Below are 17,228 nucleotides of genomic sequence, written 5' to 3'. Positions count from 1 at the left end.
ATATAATACATATACAGGGTGTCCCTAAATTGCCTCCCACGGACTAGCCAGCATGATACCTCGTTAAAATCCAACCGAGAATGTCTGTTCCGGAAGCTCGTCCGACGCATAGTTTTTGAATTATCAGCGATAGCGCTAGGCCAATCAGAGTGCATTATTTCATCTAGATTCGCCGCCACGGAAATTGCTGTTTTGTTCGGCTTGGTGAATTATTATTATTCGTTTACGAATTAAATATCGGCACCTCCCCTCTCTCCCTGTTGTACCCCTTCTCGGGCGCTGACCTCGGTATTGTTGCCGCGGACACGCTGCCGGCCGCACATTCATGGGCGCACACTTGTGTGAGTAAACAGAAGCGCATCCTCAAGCATAAGGGGTACAGCAGCGAGAGAGGGGAGGTGCCGATATTTAATTCGTAAACGAATAATAATAATTTACCCAGTCGAACAAAACAGCAATTTCCGTGGCGGCAAATCTAGATGAAATGGTGCACTCTGATTGGCCTAGCGCTATCGCTTATAATTCAAAAACTATGCGTCGGACAAGCTTCCGGAAAAGAAATTCTCGGTTGGATTTTAACGAGGTATCATGCTGGCTAGTCCGTGGGAGGCAATTTAGGGACACCCTGTATATTAATAAATTATTAGCTACAGCTAAATCCTAATCATTCAATGAGATTCATAATACAATAATCATAGTGAGCAAAATTTTTAACTTTAAACGAGCTATTTATTCATTTAAATTCAAGTAATGAAATTTTAATGACTGCTCTCTTTTAATTGTAAGAATGTACATACTTGAATTCACGTATTTCGATTTCAAAATGACTTCTTCATCTGTTTTCAATAATTAAATACAGCCCAGATAGAAAATTGTGAAACTAGATTGGAAATTTTTTTGATAAAAATAAAACGAATTGTATTCAGGTTTCAACATCTATGGTTAAATTCCATTTCTTTTCTGTTACTATAGACTTGGAGCAAACGAATAGTTTCAGCTGTTTTAAACAGTATACAATGCTTATATAGGTAATACGAACTTCATTTAAAGCATTGAATAAAAAAATACAATTTATCCCTCAAAAACAGAATTAAAATTCATATCGACTGGTATGACCATTTTTTAACAGAGTTCTTAAATGGCGGTAACGATTATGGACAAAAATCGTAATGAAATGTTAGTCAATGAAAAAAAAATTCACCATCGTTCACTTAATTTGGAAAGAATAATTGTAGAAAAGTTGGTGGAATAAACAGAAAAAACATTGTTACATCAGTGAATGATTTCGTTATTAAAAAAAAATCATTACTCGAACTTGCTAAAAAAATAATAAAAACTTTACTCAAATCAGCAATTCATAAAACTATTACATGTTTAAAAATCGTTCTAACATTCAACAATCCTAGAACATATCTACTTTCATCGATGAACAAATAGTAGAACAAGAAAGAAAGAATAATCCTAATCAACTGAAACACTTTGATACAGTCCTTGGTAAGACTTGACTAAAATTAAAATAATTTCGTAACGCAATCTAGAATATATTTATTACTTTTTTCAAAATTCTAACATCACACAAATGAACCTAGTGCAACAAAGCTGGAAGATATAAAGTGTGAGAGACTGAATCAGTGGTGCCGCAGTGGGTCCCTGCCGAGCGTTTAGCAGACATACACTAGCGATTGATCAACGATGGTTGGAGACAGTATGCACCAGCCGTTCCTACAAAACAGATATACGTAAGCCATATTCTTTCATATACATTTCCGGTTTCTGTTCTTAAGTTAAATATATCACTGATGTCAATGATTTGGTAAATCTAAAATTTTTTTTCACTGTATAACAAGTTTCTCATTTATTGTAGAACCTCAAAATGCAACATTGATTCAGATACATAAAAACTGTGAAAGAGTAGTGTGTCCAAGTTTTACATAATCATTCAATTATCGAGCATCTAATTGAATAAGGTCGTGAGGTTGTGACACGAAGAGAAGGATGCGTTTCCAGGAAACTTATATTCATATATTTCAACAATAGAGAGTGTGAGGAACGTGCTTTACTGCAGTTGAAAAGTATGCTAATCATAGGTTTGTTATAGGTCATATTAGAGAAAATGCATGTCAGAGCAGCAACTACCTACAATATACGTTCCTAAATACGATTTACAGATCTATGGTATGACAAATGTACAAATTTGTACACAAGTGAATGTAAAAGTTGACGCCGGTTACAAGAGGAAAGTGTAACACATGCTATAAATGAACTTTCGTCAATATCGAGGATAAATTTACTTACACATCGGAGAAACATAGTTGCTAGGAAATACTCCTGATACTCCGTTCATCTCGCCCCTCCACCACGAGGCATCCTCTTTAGCAAGAACAGTTATAACGTCTCCTTTCTCGAAATTCAACTCATCTTCATTTAGCGCTTGATATGGGTATAAAGCCATCACCCGCTCTAGAAACATAAAAACAATAAGTTCATAAGGCACTTCAAGCTGCACAAACACCTATTTCAAATTATGAATCCATAGTTTACCGCCAAGAACCAGTCACTATGCAAAATTCGTCGTATTTTACTACTACTAAATCCTCTGGCATAATGAAATTTATTATACTTTTAGAATGACATTCAGAAAAGTACTGTTTGCTTTCCGTCCATCAGATGATAAGAGTAGTACACTTACCAACATTGGGATCAGTGGGCGAGTCTTGATATCTATGGGAAACTGGTGTGCTGCGATTACTGTTACTTCCCAATAACTTGACATAAGATGCAGGAAACCAACCGATTTGTCGTTTTTGGCCACGAGCCTGGGGCAAATATAAATATGAGAAATTAGACTATTTGTCAGTTAACATGAATTTGTAAAAATTTTGAGGAACACCTTCTATTTCGTATTATAACTAATAATTTAGTAAAACTTTTACCTGTAACTCTCCTTCCCACCAACCAGTTTCCGTCTTTTTCCTGATCATGATGAGTTGTCCTCTATGGAGATTCAATTGCTCCGGACTAGTCGCGTGGTATGGAGCGATGACTTGTCCAATTTCAGGTTTTTTACCTCTTGCCTGAAGACAATTAAACGTTACTTTGATTCAGCTTAAAGTATGGGTGTTTCATACAGTATTAGAAAGCATGAATCGTGCGGATATTGCTAGAAAAATATCGACCTCAGGTGCTTGAAATTAAGTTTCATCCTGATGTGGTGATTTTCAATGTTTGACGACAAGACTTAAGAACTTCATAGAACAAAACTGAAGAGATGCCTGCATATTAAGGTAGTGAAGAGTATCAAACAATATTGAATCTTGTGAGATCAACTTGCAGTGTCATAAACGAAATCGCCAAATTGTCATTCGTAACAATAAAAATAAAAATGAAATTTAATTTATAGAACATACTTACCAAAAATTTCACTACGTTCAATAAACAATTAAAATTATTCTGATAATGACCAATCATACATTACAAAAAATAGTAAATATACGGTGACATCAACTAATGCAAAATACATAGGTTTGTGAAAAATAATTGGCAAAAGCAAGTGAAGAATATTTGGAGAAGGCAAACGATCATTGCAAAGATATAAAATAAGCAAACCGTGTGGATAGGAACAATGGTGGATGGACCAAAATACCTTGGGGTACTGCGGCGTGGATGGCTAAGCATCAGCAGCAGCATCCAAAAGAAGCAAGCACAGCCATACATATTAGTACTTCATCAGGCCACCACAAGAATTATTGTTGCAAATCGATAAGTTGTTAGTAAAAAATTTTGTTTTGAGAATATCGGTAATTTAGTGACCTTATTTTCCATAAATTCAGAAAAGTTCTGGTTTGAGCTTATCAAGAGAAATCCATTGCAGTTATATCAAGAAAAAAAAAATAAATAAATACTCGTGAATATGAATTCTCATATAATTCTTACTTGACGTCTAGTATTTAAAATAATTTCACTCTTTAGCAAATAAAATAATTAATTATTCACAATTCTACGTATGTAGTTTTTCCTGTAGTGGCTGTAGCCTGGCATTCTTGGGACGAAACATCCATTTTAAATAACACATAATATCAAAGTTCATATCAAAGAAACACTTAGTGAAACATTTTCACTTCATAACACCTGTTGCATGTATGAAAGGGGAAACGAATAAATTATTTTGCCCTGAAATTGTATTATTCATGTGAATGTTGAAAATATTTGCATAGACATGTGTAAATATATTGGTGTGAATATGCTCCGAGTGATTTATTAATTGTACTTCGTAAAACCCGGTTTCGAAACATTCATGTTACACTGGAACTTCAATCGAAACTTTTTTCCAAATTGTGTGTTAAGATACATTATTATGTGGAATGTAGCGTGTCAATGTGCAAGTGCAATAATTCGAAATCATTCACCATTGATCCATGCATACAATTAATGTTTAGAGTATGATTAACAGCCATCCATTTGCAAGTAATAAATCGTCAACAGGGCTGATTTTCAGTATCAAATAAAAAAATAAAGAGATTGAGAGAATTGTTAAAATTCTAAAAATTCGCCAAAGATATGCTAGCTGCTTCGCAATCTGGCTATGAACTTGAATCGTATACGTATTCCTCAAATTCTGCAAGCATATGGTGTAAAATTTAGTAGTCAACTATATACAAATTGATGCTTGTCATTGAAACAAAATATTAGGTATGATGTGCAGTGTAAGTATTGTACCTTAGAGTCAGTGTCGCTCCCAAGGTCCTCGAACTGTATACAAGTATCACGAATCCATCATACAACACATAACAAAAAAAAAACACAACAACGGAACATATGTTAATTCTACAAAAAAAAAGTTCTATGTGTGTCTTAAAAGATATGAAACATGTTATTTTGTGTATATCGTATGTGGTAATGATTATTAGCATTAGTGTACCTAGCTGTCGTTTATCAAATGAGTAGAATAAATTTCTCGATTGAGGATTATTTAGCTCAATGTAAGAAGATCGATCGATCGAATATTGTATTAACATTAAAACATTTGATAACAAATAAAAATACCCATTCGTGTGTTGTTTTTGTGCATTGTTTTATGTTGTTCTTGAAATTTTGTTAAGTATCTTTATATTTGGTCTGTGCAGGGAATCACTGAAAATCCCTGAATTCAGGGCATTAATTAAATTCTTCAAGAAACCATCACAGTATTTTTAGAACCTTTATTCTGAATTCAACATTACCTGTTGCGCCGACATAGCAGCAAAATCTGGTAACTCTGCTCTGTCTTCCGCCTCAGCTCTCTCGTCTTCAAGCTGTTCCTTCGTTTTTTCCTGTAGCTAAACCCACACATGCACTCAACAATGGTAGCTTATGCATATGATACGCGAAGTGGTTTATTTTCATAAAAATTTCAATAGGTTTCGGGTACTGTGTTAGTAATAAAAGAAAAATGCTATTCATCAAATTTTAGCTTACAGTGAGTTTCACGAAAGGTGTTAGAAATGGAAAGCATTTAAAAAAATACACTACATATGTCCTTGGATTAAAAAAGTTTTCATGGACAATGTATAAAACATATGTAGCAGGGATATTATACCAGTTACTAGCAATAATAGCATTAGTTGAATTTATACATGAATCCTTGGAAACAAATATGAAAAGCTTTATGAGTTATTTGTCTAAACACGTTACAACTACGAAGTTTTCAAACTCTGCAACTTCATTCAATTGTCATTTGAAAAACTGACTTTTTTTTATCGACGAATAAAATTAAGGAATGATGATATAAGATATGCCACAAATGCTATCACTTAATTTTTAAACTTTTGACTTCTTTTACAGTTATACTTTTAAGCTGTTAACAGTGAATAGGATTTTTATGAAATCAGTACCGGTGTTCCTTGAGCTGAAGTAACAGCAGTAGGTGGTTCCGAAATTTTTTCTTGAACATCTGGTACCGGAGTCGATTCAGGGGCCGGAACAGCTGATACTACTTCAGAAGTATTATCAGGCACAATGACAACCTATCATATACACGTGGTTAGAATCACGCAATTATCAAACCTATTCTAAAGTTATTGAACAGTTTCACGACAAAAAAGCTCGCTTAAATTATGTTCACTTTACAAACTATTAAACAAAAACAAACTCGTTTTATTCAAATCGAAACGGGGTGATTATGTAAATTAAAATTTAGTAGTTAAACAGCATAAACGAGAAAAGTCATGAAATAGAACATAGTAACAAATTTAAGTGAATCATACCTGATCGGGGTTGTCGCACTTTTCAACATAATTTGATGGAAAAATTCCGGTACGATCTCCTATAACGCCTGTCCACCAGTCTCCTTCTTTTTTTGTTACCATCATCACTTCGCCTTGATTAAAGCTTAGATCTCCAGTTTCGTTTGAAGCATATGGATACAGCGCGATGTAATATTCAGTAGGAATACCAGTTGGAGATGATGCCTCAGTTCGGACAGGTGTGGTTGTTTTAATATAAGACTTTGGGAACCAACCTTCTGTACCATTAAATTCACCGTACCACCAATCATCCTTAAAAAAAAAATTGAATTCAGCGATTGTGAGGAGTGTATTCATTTTCAATCAGAAAACACAAACCTGCTGCTCTGTGACATTGATCGTATCTCCTTTATTGAAAGAGAGATGTTGCTGAACTGTCGGGCGATATTGGTACAAAGCAATAGCTTGCAAGTTGCAAACTGAGCCTAAGCCTAAAGTTGGAATAACTGCCTCGACAGCTGGACCTTCACCACCAAGTGAGCCAGCGTCCGATACATTTTCAGGAACTTCGGCAATACCTCTGTTGATATGTCAAATTCAATTAAAGGTTTGAAACATCACTACAAATACATTTCAAGCTTACAGAAAATAAAAAATTGTACAGTTCTCAAAGAGAAAAATTATCTTTTTATTAACCCCTACTTTCTATCCTCAACCTTTAATCTCACGTTTATCGGAGTAAATATTTTCAAACTCACTCCAAGGTTCGCTTCTCAACACTGTCTTGTTGGATGAAAGCATTGCCACTGGTAATCACAGCATCAACTTCCACTGGTTCGACATAAGATTCTGGAAACCAACCTGTGTGGCCACGTATTTCACCAGCCATCCAGCCAGGCTCGGCATTTTGGACTGGTGGCACCTATAAATACGCATTGTCTGACTTGATATAATTTAACTCAACATCAAATGCAAAGATCATCACTTTCTCCTAAACTGATTAAATTTTTAGCCACATCAACCATTCATTATTTATTAATCGTAAGAAAAAAACTCGAAATGCGAAATTTAAATTCCTGTTTTCGTATTAAATCAGAGACGACTTACTAGGATTATATCACCGGGCTGGAAAGATATCTCGTCTTGATTTCTTGCCACGAATTCATATAAAGCTCTGTATTTCACAGCGCCAGTATTATCTCCAGTAATCGTTGCATGTGTCACTGAAGCAATGTCCACTGGCCACGAGTCTGTATTTACAGTTCCAGTATCACCCCAGGCGCTATCTCCCCAGGCAGAAGTGGTAAAATCTGCGTTGCCACTGCCAGCTCGTAAATCGGTAACTTTTGTTTTTTTGTCTTCAAATGATTTATAGAGCTGCGCACATTCGGTAAGAAGATTTTTCATTTGCTTCTTTATGTCATCAAGTTGGCTGTTGTTGTTTTCAATATCTGTCATCTTATCGTTTATCTAAAAATAAATGAAACCACCAGAAATAGTCATGTAATTTCACATCGCAAAAATTTTTTGTACTTGTGTGTTCATCTCATAAAATTGGTGTAGCACCTGTTGCTGTAAGTCCGCAATTTTATCTTTCATTTGTTTCAACGTTATTTGTTTACTAGCAAAAGCCATCTTTACTGCCTCCTGCCCAGCAACATCTTGAGCATTGTTCAACTTATTCTTAGCTTCAATTCTTGCTTTTTCCTGACTCAGCGAAAGCAGTCTTTGATTTTGCTCCCGTAATTTATTTTTCAGCGCTGACATCTCTTGAAGTTGAGAATCACGCGTTGAACGCATACCATCGATCGTAGTTTTCACACCAGAAACACCCACGCGAGTATCACATATTTTCTGTGAAAGCTCTTTCACTTTTTCATTCTGCAATACGATAGTTATTTTTGTAACACGTAACACTGACGATTGGTTCGGTAAATTTTATACTTCAAGTAACAAATGCTTCTAAATTACCAGACTTCCTAATTCGATAGCAAGTCCTTGATTCTTGGCCTTGAGTTTAAGAAGTACGTCCTGTTCCTTCTGCCTTTGTGCCTGAAGTTCTTGAGATTTTTGCTTCTCCCATTCTAATTGTCGCTGTCTCTCCATTTCTCTGTGATTCAACAGGTCAAAATTTAGAGAAAATAAGTTGCAAAGAATAGGAATAAACTCAAGTGTTATCAGAACGATATCTTACTTTCTTGCAGCCTCCCGTTGCTCTTGTGCCCGTTTTCTTTGCTCTTCCTTCTCTTGTTCAATTTCCTTCTGCCGAAGCATTTGTTTTTCAATTTCTGCCTGTCGTCTCCTTTCCTGTTCCAACCTATGTGAAAATATTATAAAAATAGCATCAATTGCAATTGCCAATAATAAAGCTATTGTTTCAATCAAACCTTATTTTTTCTTGCTTTTCAGCCTCTTCTCTTTCCTTACGATCACGTTCTTCTTGTTCCTTTCGTTGTATCTCTAAAAGTGCTTTGCGCCTACGCTCTAACTCAGCCTGCCCCTTTTCAAAGTTTTCTTTTCTCTTGTTTTCGAAAGACGTCTGTAATTACGAAAACACATTTTTTTCACGAAGATGTTCAATTTCGGTAATAACTAAGACATCGGCGCTATACTTCGTTAGATTTTGAATCTCAGTATCTGATAACTGAATATCAAGTTATATAAACCTAGAGTTTAAAGTAAATACAAATGGCAAATTGTCAACTAACCTGTGGCATGCCAGCAGATGGATCAATGTTCTCCGACGTTCCCTGGGACGTAACGCTACCTTGTCGTTGACGTCTGAATGTAGGAGGAATGAGTTCAATTGGTAAAACTGTGGGAATTTTTTCACCAGCCTTAGCCATATCACATAAGTGCATGGCTAGGACAAATTCGTCGCAACCCAATCGGCCATCAACATCCATATCAGCCAAAGCCCTGAGCAGAAAATATCAGATATGAATATCGAGATTAGAGTGTTCTAATTATCACAGTATCTTCACTTACCATACTTGGGCTAGGATGCCCTGAGGCAACTGCGTTTGAACCATAATATTTCTAGCTTGTGGTCCCGAGAGGAATCCAGATCTGGTACGATCCCAAGTGTTGAATAGTTGCGTGTACTTCAATTTTGTTTGATGAGGTACTGCCCACTCGACCTGTGGCGAGCCTGCGGAATGCTGGCTATGCTGAGAATCAAGCGAACCAACTCTGTCTATGCTTGGAGGTCTAGCCGTTGTACTGAGTGGAGAATTTGTGGAAACAGGCGTTGGATTTCCATTAACCGACGGTGGGACTATGGGGGCAACTGCAGGATTCCCCATTATTTGATGCACTGGTGCTAAAGGAATGCTGCTGATTGGAGCGGATATTGGGATGCCTGTTAAAAAGTAAAACGAACTTTAATTTCACTTTCTATGATTAATGCGAGAACTTAAATAGGTCTTGAATGGATTGCGGCAACTCGGTCATTGTCCAAATTGAGGAATTAGTTCCGATTGTAATGAAAAAACCATTTCAGTACTTTACCTGAAGCCATAGGTGCAACAGATGCAATAGGTGCCATCGTTGGGGCAGACATAGGAGGTATCATTGCCGGTTGTATTGCCATCACACTGCTCATTCCAAAAGCTGCAATTGGAGCAGGATTCATATTGACAGGTGCAATCGGCGCAACGGACGGCATACCTGTGTTGATACAGTTATTACTTACTCAATTTGAATTTGGTAATATGAATTATACATAGAAACGATGACAATGATTGGAAAAAAGTTATTAAAATTGCAAATGAAAACGGTGACTTTTGATAAAGCTGCGTAAAAATACCAACTCTTTCTCAGGGTGAACATATTTCACTGATTATATTTAACATTCCATGTAATGAAAATTGTGTTTATAAATTTTTTCGTCAACGGGAAACAAATGTCTAATAAGTTATCAATTGAGCTTGTATTTAATTTCTGCTGAGTCTATTTCACAGAAGCATTCGTAATTCATGGTTCTTAATTCTGGGTTTTTAAATTTGATATTTGTGTTGTAAAAATATGACATGAATATAGCATGAAGGTGTTGGATTTTATCCTCAAAACCTGCGTGACACTTACTGATTTGTTCAACAATATACGATATTTTGAAATAAAAAAAAAACATTCAAGTGTCAAAGTTACAGAAAGCTGGTCAAAAAAATTCCAGTACACGTAATTCGCTACAAAGGGATGGTATGTAAACTGGTGAGTTAAACAATGGCAAAACTAATATAGTAGAATTAGCAATGATTTGGCTAAAATTTGTAAGAAATTAATGTGAGAAAATCAAGTTTTTGGTAACACAAAGTAATGGATCTTCAAGGCAGAAATTGTATAATTTCTCTATCTAGTTTAAATACCTTCAGAGAAATCAAACTCGAACAAGTCTGTAATAAAAAAAACATGTTGTGAGGATAAGAACTGTGTGTAGACTGAACGCTGTGCTCAAGTTCACCAGCGAAATAACGCTGATCAACCGGACTGTAGTGATTTTACATATTTCATAAGATGCACGATTATATTTACCCATCGGTGCAGACGCAGTCATAGGCTGTACTGGTTGGATAGGAGGAATAATGGATCCCGCGGACGGCTGCATTTTAACTGGTGACATACCCATGTTGACCGGACTATTTGGAAATGATGGAGGGGCTGGTTTTGGTGGGGGGCCACCAATCAATGGTACTGTACCTGTAAATATTGACTGATATTACAATTATTTGTCGTAGTAATAATCGAATTTTGGAAAGTGAAATTTTTCTAGTGCGTTGCAGATTTGAATAATTTCGAATTTCGTAACATGTGAAAAAATTTCCAAATAGTAAATGGTGGTTTGACAGAAAGTACAGGTGTTTTAACATCGTCACACAGATCATTGAGGTCAAAAAATATCCACATATATACATAGGTATGTGTGGTGCACTAATCACAAAAGCGTTGCAAAGCACAATGTTAGCATTTTATCTTTAGTAGTCCGCATTGGTGATAGCATCTGTGAGTGTCCGTAAACAGACGTATGACTGGATACAAAAACAATAATATCACTCAATGATACGGCTCTTAATGAAATGTATAATTTCACTGAAATTTACAATTTAAAAATAATAATACTCTTGACTGGCTGTTATAACTAGTTGTTGAATTTATGTAATAGCAAGTTTTACACCATGTAAGGAGCACTAGCTGAAAAATTATGGTATATATGGGCAAAAATAGAGTTACCATATTGAAATGATTGCATTTAACACAAAATTTCTCAACTAAAGGTTTACAAAAGAGCTATTGCTGTAAAAGAAAATTTCTTCCGTTTCCATCTTCAGATGTTTGAGACATACAGTCCGTAATGTAATTATAAAATCGTTAAACAAAATGTACGTAGGGATATAATATACATATTCTTTACATAATTCCCGAAATGAGTTCCCGACATACCAATCGATGACGGTGGCGCAGGTCTTTGTGGTGGACCAGGAGCTGAAGCAGAGTTAGTGGTTCCTTAGTGCAGCAGAAACAACGTGATAGAAGGACATGAAAAAGATGAGACGAAAAGACAAATAGAAGTTCATACGTAATAAGTATTTAAAGATATTCTGAAATTTTGATCATTAGTGAAGTAAAAACTCATTGAAAGTAAAGCTTCGAAGGTTCACATTACATTGCAATACAGTTCAATTACAAATTTTTACAATATTGCGTGCCAACATAAAACATTGAATAATTGCATATGAGAATATGATTGTAAATTATTTTTCCACAGCATATGCAAGTCTGAAAATATCGATGTACTGTGACCAAGTTGTGGTAGTATCAATAAGTAGTATGAAAATTTCATATAAAGAAACACAAATGAGCTATTTCAAGTGTAAATGGATGCAAATACGCAATGAGCATGTTTAAAAAAATACTGGAAACACAGACAAGCCAGGGAAAAACACATTGACATTACCTGGGAAGCAAAAACTTTGAGGAAAAAACACATGAATCAAACAAAATCATGAAATCCAAAGCAGGCATTTGTCGAAGAAACATACCCGAGGAAATGAAATTTGCAGATCTGACGGGTACCACTGGTGGTGAAGAATCGAAAGATAAATCAAGAAGTGTTCCTACTGTTTATGAAAGTATAATAAAAGTAATTAACAAGTTGCAGAAAATAACAGGACAAAACACTAATAACACACACATAGCATAAAATGGGAATTTGAAAAATGTGCAAGACAATCGTTTTGTGAAAAATGCTAGATTAAACATTAATTATTTTTACAGATCGATTTACGAACACTTTGAAACTTTGTGCTGAACAATAAGTTTTTTTTTGTCGCAGCTTTAATTTTTATCTGCTATTCCATAAGGAATTTTCAGAGTATGTACCATAATTCTTTTGTACAATTTTATGGACAGTACAAAACACTTTTTACAACAAACTTTATATTATGATAAAACACGAATTTCTGTTAGTTCAGTTAATCCCAGCGAATATGAAAATGTGAAGGTCAAGTACTGAAAGATACCTCAAGTGTTGACCAAAAGAAATCTACAAAAGAAAGAATACTTATTTCCAACTTTTCCAAAGTTCATATTAATGGTGAAAAATTGTATTTGAAAATTTTTGGCAAGCATTGTACAGGCAACTCATGTTGATGAATTTTGACCAACACATTCCTACATTCTTTAATGGAATCAGGCGTACAACATACCCATGGAGGGGGGTGCAGGTCGAGCAGGGGGCTTTGATGATGCGTAATTATGAACCATGTGTGTACTGGGAGCCACGCACTGTTTATTCTGATGTGAGGCTACAAGGTGTAACATATAATATAACATACAGGTGCCGCTAATTAGTGTAACAGTACTTCTAAAACCTCTCGCACTAATATCTAACTCTAACAGAATATTGATGCAATTTTGATATCAGGCCTGGTACTCGAACACAACAATTTTGGGGTTAAATTGTTGTGATCAGAGCGTACAGTTTAATATAAGTTGATTGTTAATTTTCAGATGATTTTAAAGTTTCGTTGTCTAGTTTAAATACTCTAATAAATACTCTAAGAGTCATTCGCTCTAACATTCTCAGCAAAAGCTGCGTTATAACAGAGATTCTGTTTGTCGTGCAGATGTGTGTGAGGTAAATTGACTCGAGAACGACGTGTGTGGCATATTAGTCCATATCAGCCTCAAAATGATATTCAACTGTGTAAAAACACTGAAAATTTTCTCCTGAATTTGAAAATCGTACGTAATTTTTAACAAACAATGCACAAAATTGTAAATATGGATAAGGAAATTATCTATTTTATTGAATTTAGAAGAATTCACACACTTCCTGCTATTTTTATTTGGCTCACATTGAAGTTACCAATAAAAAATGTATTCAACCATGAAAAAACTTAATTCACAAATCAGACAACACAAATCTCGATATTTTCAACTTCAAAAAATGGGACTCGCCTCTCACATCTTGGAAAGATTTTGCTCAATTGATTGCCTAAACATTGTAGCCCAGACTAATGGATTAAAACCTCAATAAACTTACCCGTTGACATTGACATGGGTGGAAGTGGCCGCATTGGTTGTGAAGCAGATCCATTTAAGCCTACGAGATTCTGCGATATACTTCCAGGCACAAAATTCATTCCCATAGGCTGTGCTGGTGTAATCCCATTCATGTTACCACCGTTCAATAGGTTAACGACGTTCCCATCTTTACCAAGCAGTGCACATTATCATTAAAGCATTTAGTATGACGCATAGTTGGAAGAGAGCAAATAATTTGTTAGTGTATAAGTTAAGATCGAGTTAATAATTGCTTTGAAAATTTCACCCAGTCACCGAGCTGCATGTGATACCACGTGCGTAGAGAAAACTTTGCAGTTATCATTTGGAGGAATTTTCATGCAGATTATACCTGTCTTTTTATTGCTACAAGAGATTTAGTCTATGTCGTAGTTCACAGTATGCTCAACTCCAACGTCGATTAATGTTCATTGGCGTCATTGTGAAATATTCCCAACTTGCAAATGTTCTTACTTAGCAATTGTGAAAGAACATACGCAAGTGACAAATACAGTTACTTTTCTCCTCGTGGCTTGTGTATTTCGAATACAGTGATCTCCCACTGATTACCATGATGAAGATATACAATTTTTGTGAAATATAGAAAATTTTTTATCGACTTACCGCTTAGCCTAGATAGGAATAGAGTACTTACCATTGGATACAGATTTCAAACTTCGTATCAGAGTTGGTGGGAGTGCACTTGGGATTTCGAAACCACGCAACTTCAAGTTAATCAGCTTGCAAGCAATACTGAATTCATTCACATCCATTTTTCCATCAGCATCCGTATCGGATAAACCCCTAAATTTATCATTTTTAAATTGAAAAAACTATATAAATTGTGTAACGTTTTAAAGACAACCAATTGGAAAGTGGGCTGTTTGCATATTTGAAATTGAAAAAAACAATTGGTTGCCTATACTCGTTTGAGTTGAAAGAAACTGACTAAAAAAATTGGTCTAATTACACAAGAATTTAAACGTATATAGTGGTCAGGATTGTATCAAAAATGGAAATTTTGTCTAACATTGCAGGGTGTACAGAAGTATGATTCAACTTTGTCCCAGCTTATTATTGTACAAAAAATCAGTGAGTCAAACATCTTAGTATCGATTTTAATTTTCTTGAAACAGCAACTAGTGGGAAAGAGAAAAAAATGTTGCTCCATTCGTAATACTTTTACTCTCAATAAATACTAAGAGCAACTGCATAAGGTGAAACTAACCGAAAACTTTGATTCACTCAGAACATAGTAAAAAGGAAAACAAGCTCGTAGCACAATTTGGGCTCCAGTATTATTAAGATAAATTTTTTTTCATATTACCATATCTGTCCAAGAGTCATAGGTGGCAACTGAGACTGCAGAAAGAAGCCTTTTGCTTGCTCTCCTGTAACGACCCCATTTACCGGTTTCAGAGAATTGAATTGCTCCTGGTATCGGGCGCGTTCCCGTGGCTGGATCACCCACGGATCCACACCTGAATAAGATTAAAAAAAAAGCCTGATTATAAATTGAGCTTTACGCAAGATTGAATGAAGGGGTTAGATAGTATTTGAAAATGACGACGATTCGTAACGTGCCTGTAAGCTATTTACGTTGACTCGTTTTACTGGTGATAAATTAACAGATAATGGAAAGATTAATTAGGACTACGTTAGCAGCGAGAGAATTAAGGTAATATAACAGTAAGATTTGAGTCGTGATTTAAATGGACAGTCCTAACCTCTAGTTTGTGTTGAATATCGAGGTATCGAACCCATTTTCAATTTGAGGCAGTAATTTTTCCTCAATTATATCGAGGATGGTAATAATATTGACACTGGAAATATCAATAACCGTGGTTAGTAAGCAGCGAATAAATTATTTACCCAATGCTGCGGCTGCAGCCATCTCTCTCCTTGTTCCTCGCACTCGTTCCCTCTCTCAATGCCCCGTCTGCAAGCCGAATAACGCCTACCTAGACAGACGAAATCAGATCTCATTCATAATCGGCAAGCTAGTAACAGATGTTATCGTTATCGAACGTCGATTGTTGTCATCGCCTCGACGATTAAATTCAAGTGCAACGAAGTATCGACGCAAATTTCAACTTACATAAACACAAACAGAATGCGACGAACGATTAATTACGGATATAAACGATATACATTATTCGCGGTGTTGTAACGTAACGTGTACAGGTCGGGGGCAATTTAGGGTTATTGAATCAGATAGATGATAGTTGATTAAATGAACAGAGGCGGAGGTCGTGAACTTAAAAATTGATCGTAGTGTAACGCTTGTTTCGGCAATACTGCAGTATATGCGTGCGTAACGCATCGATAATAAAAACGGGAGAGAAACAGTGATTTTTCAAAGTACAGTACTTAGCAGCGTTGGTATACGAACCTTGGAATATTTATCCAGGAATATTAACGCGGTATCGTAACCTAAATCATAACTATTAAATGGAACGCATCGTCGCCGTCTGTTGACCCGACTGATGACTATTCCTTAAACCTTCTAAACGATGTGCAATTTTTTCTTTTTTGACGTGACACACGAGAGCGGAACACGGACTGCCCACTTTTGCTGCTGACATACGTCACTTTGGCGGCTTCGGCTGACCTCGGAAATCTTCGGGAGGAATCGATATTACCAGTGCCAACCGCACCAGTGCGAGCCGCCAAACCGATAACCGATAGATATAAGCAGCACCCTGGTGAAAATGATATCTATGATTTTCTACGATTTTCTACGAATTTTTAGGGAAATTGGGAAATTTCGCGATATTAATAAAAAAAACATTTTTTCGAACAAACTTCATAGTTTCTCCTAAAAGCTTATAGTAGATTTTCATGAAAATGTCTATTTTTTCAGTAAAAAAATCTACAAGATACTGCAATTTTCAACGAAAATTCACAATTCTTTGCGAAAAAAACTGTGTATTTTTATTACAATTTTGTACTAAATAATAAGAAATGTTCCAATTTCTGTAAAAATTCGTTAATAGTAGAAATTTTCACCAGGGCAGGCCGCGAGGCGAATGAATCCTACCCGGACGATAATTTTCATGTGATAAATCATGAGATGTTATGACTAAAATAAAAAATTTATCACATGATTTATCGTGTGAATTCGAGAAGAATGCATAAGAAATCATGTAATAAATTAGAAAAATTAAAAAATCACGAATCATCAAATATATAAGTTATAACTAGATCAAAAATCATGTACCTTATGTTTGCAATTTTTTTTTGTATTCTAGCTGCTAATAAATTGATCTTATTCTCTTCAGAATCCATGAACTTGTCTCGGACATCCTGGTTTCATTTTATCCGACTATGCGATACTTTAGTTTTTAATTTTTATAAAATATTTTTCACCGTAAATATTATGTAAAAAACTTGCGATGAATTACAAGTTTGGATCCAATTATTCGGTATTCAGTTCCTTAGCTA

The 17,228-nt window shown here is 35.5% G+C and overlaps 1 protein-coding gene and 1 long non-coding RNA gene across 18 annotated transcripts in view; one reads left to right on the top strand and one right to left on the bottom strand.

The window, feature by feature from the left end:
- Dap160 (dynamin associated protein 160) overlaps nt 1–16,370 on the bottom strand; it is a 28,253-nt gene extending 11,883 nt beyond the window's left edge. Inside the window, exons 1-28 of one of the 17 annotated variants that reach the window (XM_046620703.2) lie at nt 16,177–16,370; nt 15,657–15,745; nt 15,112–15,265; nt 14,440–14,588; nt 13,765–13,932; nt 12,926–13,024; nt 12,260–12,295; nt 11,661–11,702; nt 10,755–10,919; nt 10,589–10,615; nt 9,732–9,890; nt 9,210–9,582; nt 8,930–9,140; nt 8,609–8,760; nt 8,416–8,538; nt 8,193–8,331; nt 7,788–8,102; nt 7,329–7,691; nt 6,980–7,143; nt 6,600–6,801; nt 6,243–6,533; nt 5,871–6,002; nt 5,220–5,315; nt 4,717–4,749; nt 3,644–3,667; nt 2,934–3,074; nt 2,690–2,816; nt 2,296–2,460 (exon numbers count right to left, since the gene is read on the bottom strand). In XM_046620703.2, the coding sequence (XP_046476659.1) occupies nt 2,296–2,460; nt 2,690–2,816; nt 2,934–3,074; nt 3,644–3,667; nt 4,717–4,749; nt 5,220–5,315; nt 5,871–6,002; nt 6,243–6,533; nt 6,600–6,801; nt 6,980–7,143; nt 7,329–7,691; nt 7,788–8,102; nt 8,193–8,331; nt 8,416–8,538; nt 8,609–8,760; nt 8,930–9,140; nt 9,210–9,582; nt 9,732–9,890; nt 10,589–10,615; nt 10,755–10,919; nt 11,661–11,702; nt 12,260–12,295; nt 12,926–13,024; nt 13,765–13,932; nt 14,440–14,588; nt 15,112–15,265; nt 15,657–15,678 (4,072 nt within the window). In that variant the 5' untranslated portion in view covers nt 15,679–15,745; nt 16,177–16,370. Of the gene's footprint in view, nt 1–2,295; nt 2,461–2,689; nt 2,817–2,933; nt 3,075–3,643; nt 3,668–4,716; nt 4,750–5,219; nt 5,316–5,870; nt 6,003–6,242; nt 6,534–6,599; nt 6,802–6,979; nt 7,144–7,328; nt 7,692–7,787; nt 8,103–8,192; nt 8,332–8,415; nt 8,539–8,608; nt 8,761–8,929; nt 9,141–9,209; nt 9,583–9,731; nt 9,891–10,588; nt 10,616–10,754; nt 10,933–11,660; nt 11,724–12,259; nt 12,338–12,925; nt 13,025–13,764; nt 13,933–14,439; nt 14,589–15,111; nt 15,266–15,656; nt 15,746–16,176 lie in introns of those variants that run through there. The other 16 variants (XM_046620782.2, XM_046620860.2, XM_046620931.2 and 13 more) reach the window with 16 other exon arrangements.
- On the top strand, nt 635–2,301 carry LOC124216959 (uncharacterized). The gene is made up of 3 exons (XR_006882749.2): nt 635–1,494; nt 1,590–1,739; nt 1,865–2,301. It is a non-coding gene; the product is annotated as an uncharacterized lncRNA (long non-coding RNA).
- Nucleotides 16,371–17,228: the final 858 nt, after the last annotated feature.

This window comes from Neodiprion pinetum, chromosome 1, assembly GCF_021155775.2.
Source record: "Neodiprion pinetum isolate iyNeoPine1 chromosome 1, iyNeoPine1.2, whole genome shotgun sequence".
NCBI lineage: Eukaryota > Metazoa > Arthropoda > Insecta > Hymenoptera > Diprionidae > Neodiprion > Neodiprion pinetum.
The sequence above is the reverse complement of the archived record's forward strand: the minus strand, read 5'-3'. Positions and strand labels throughout refer to the sequence as shown.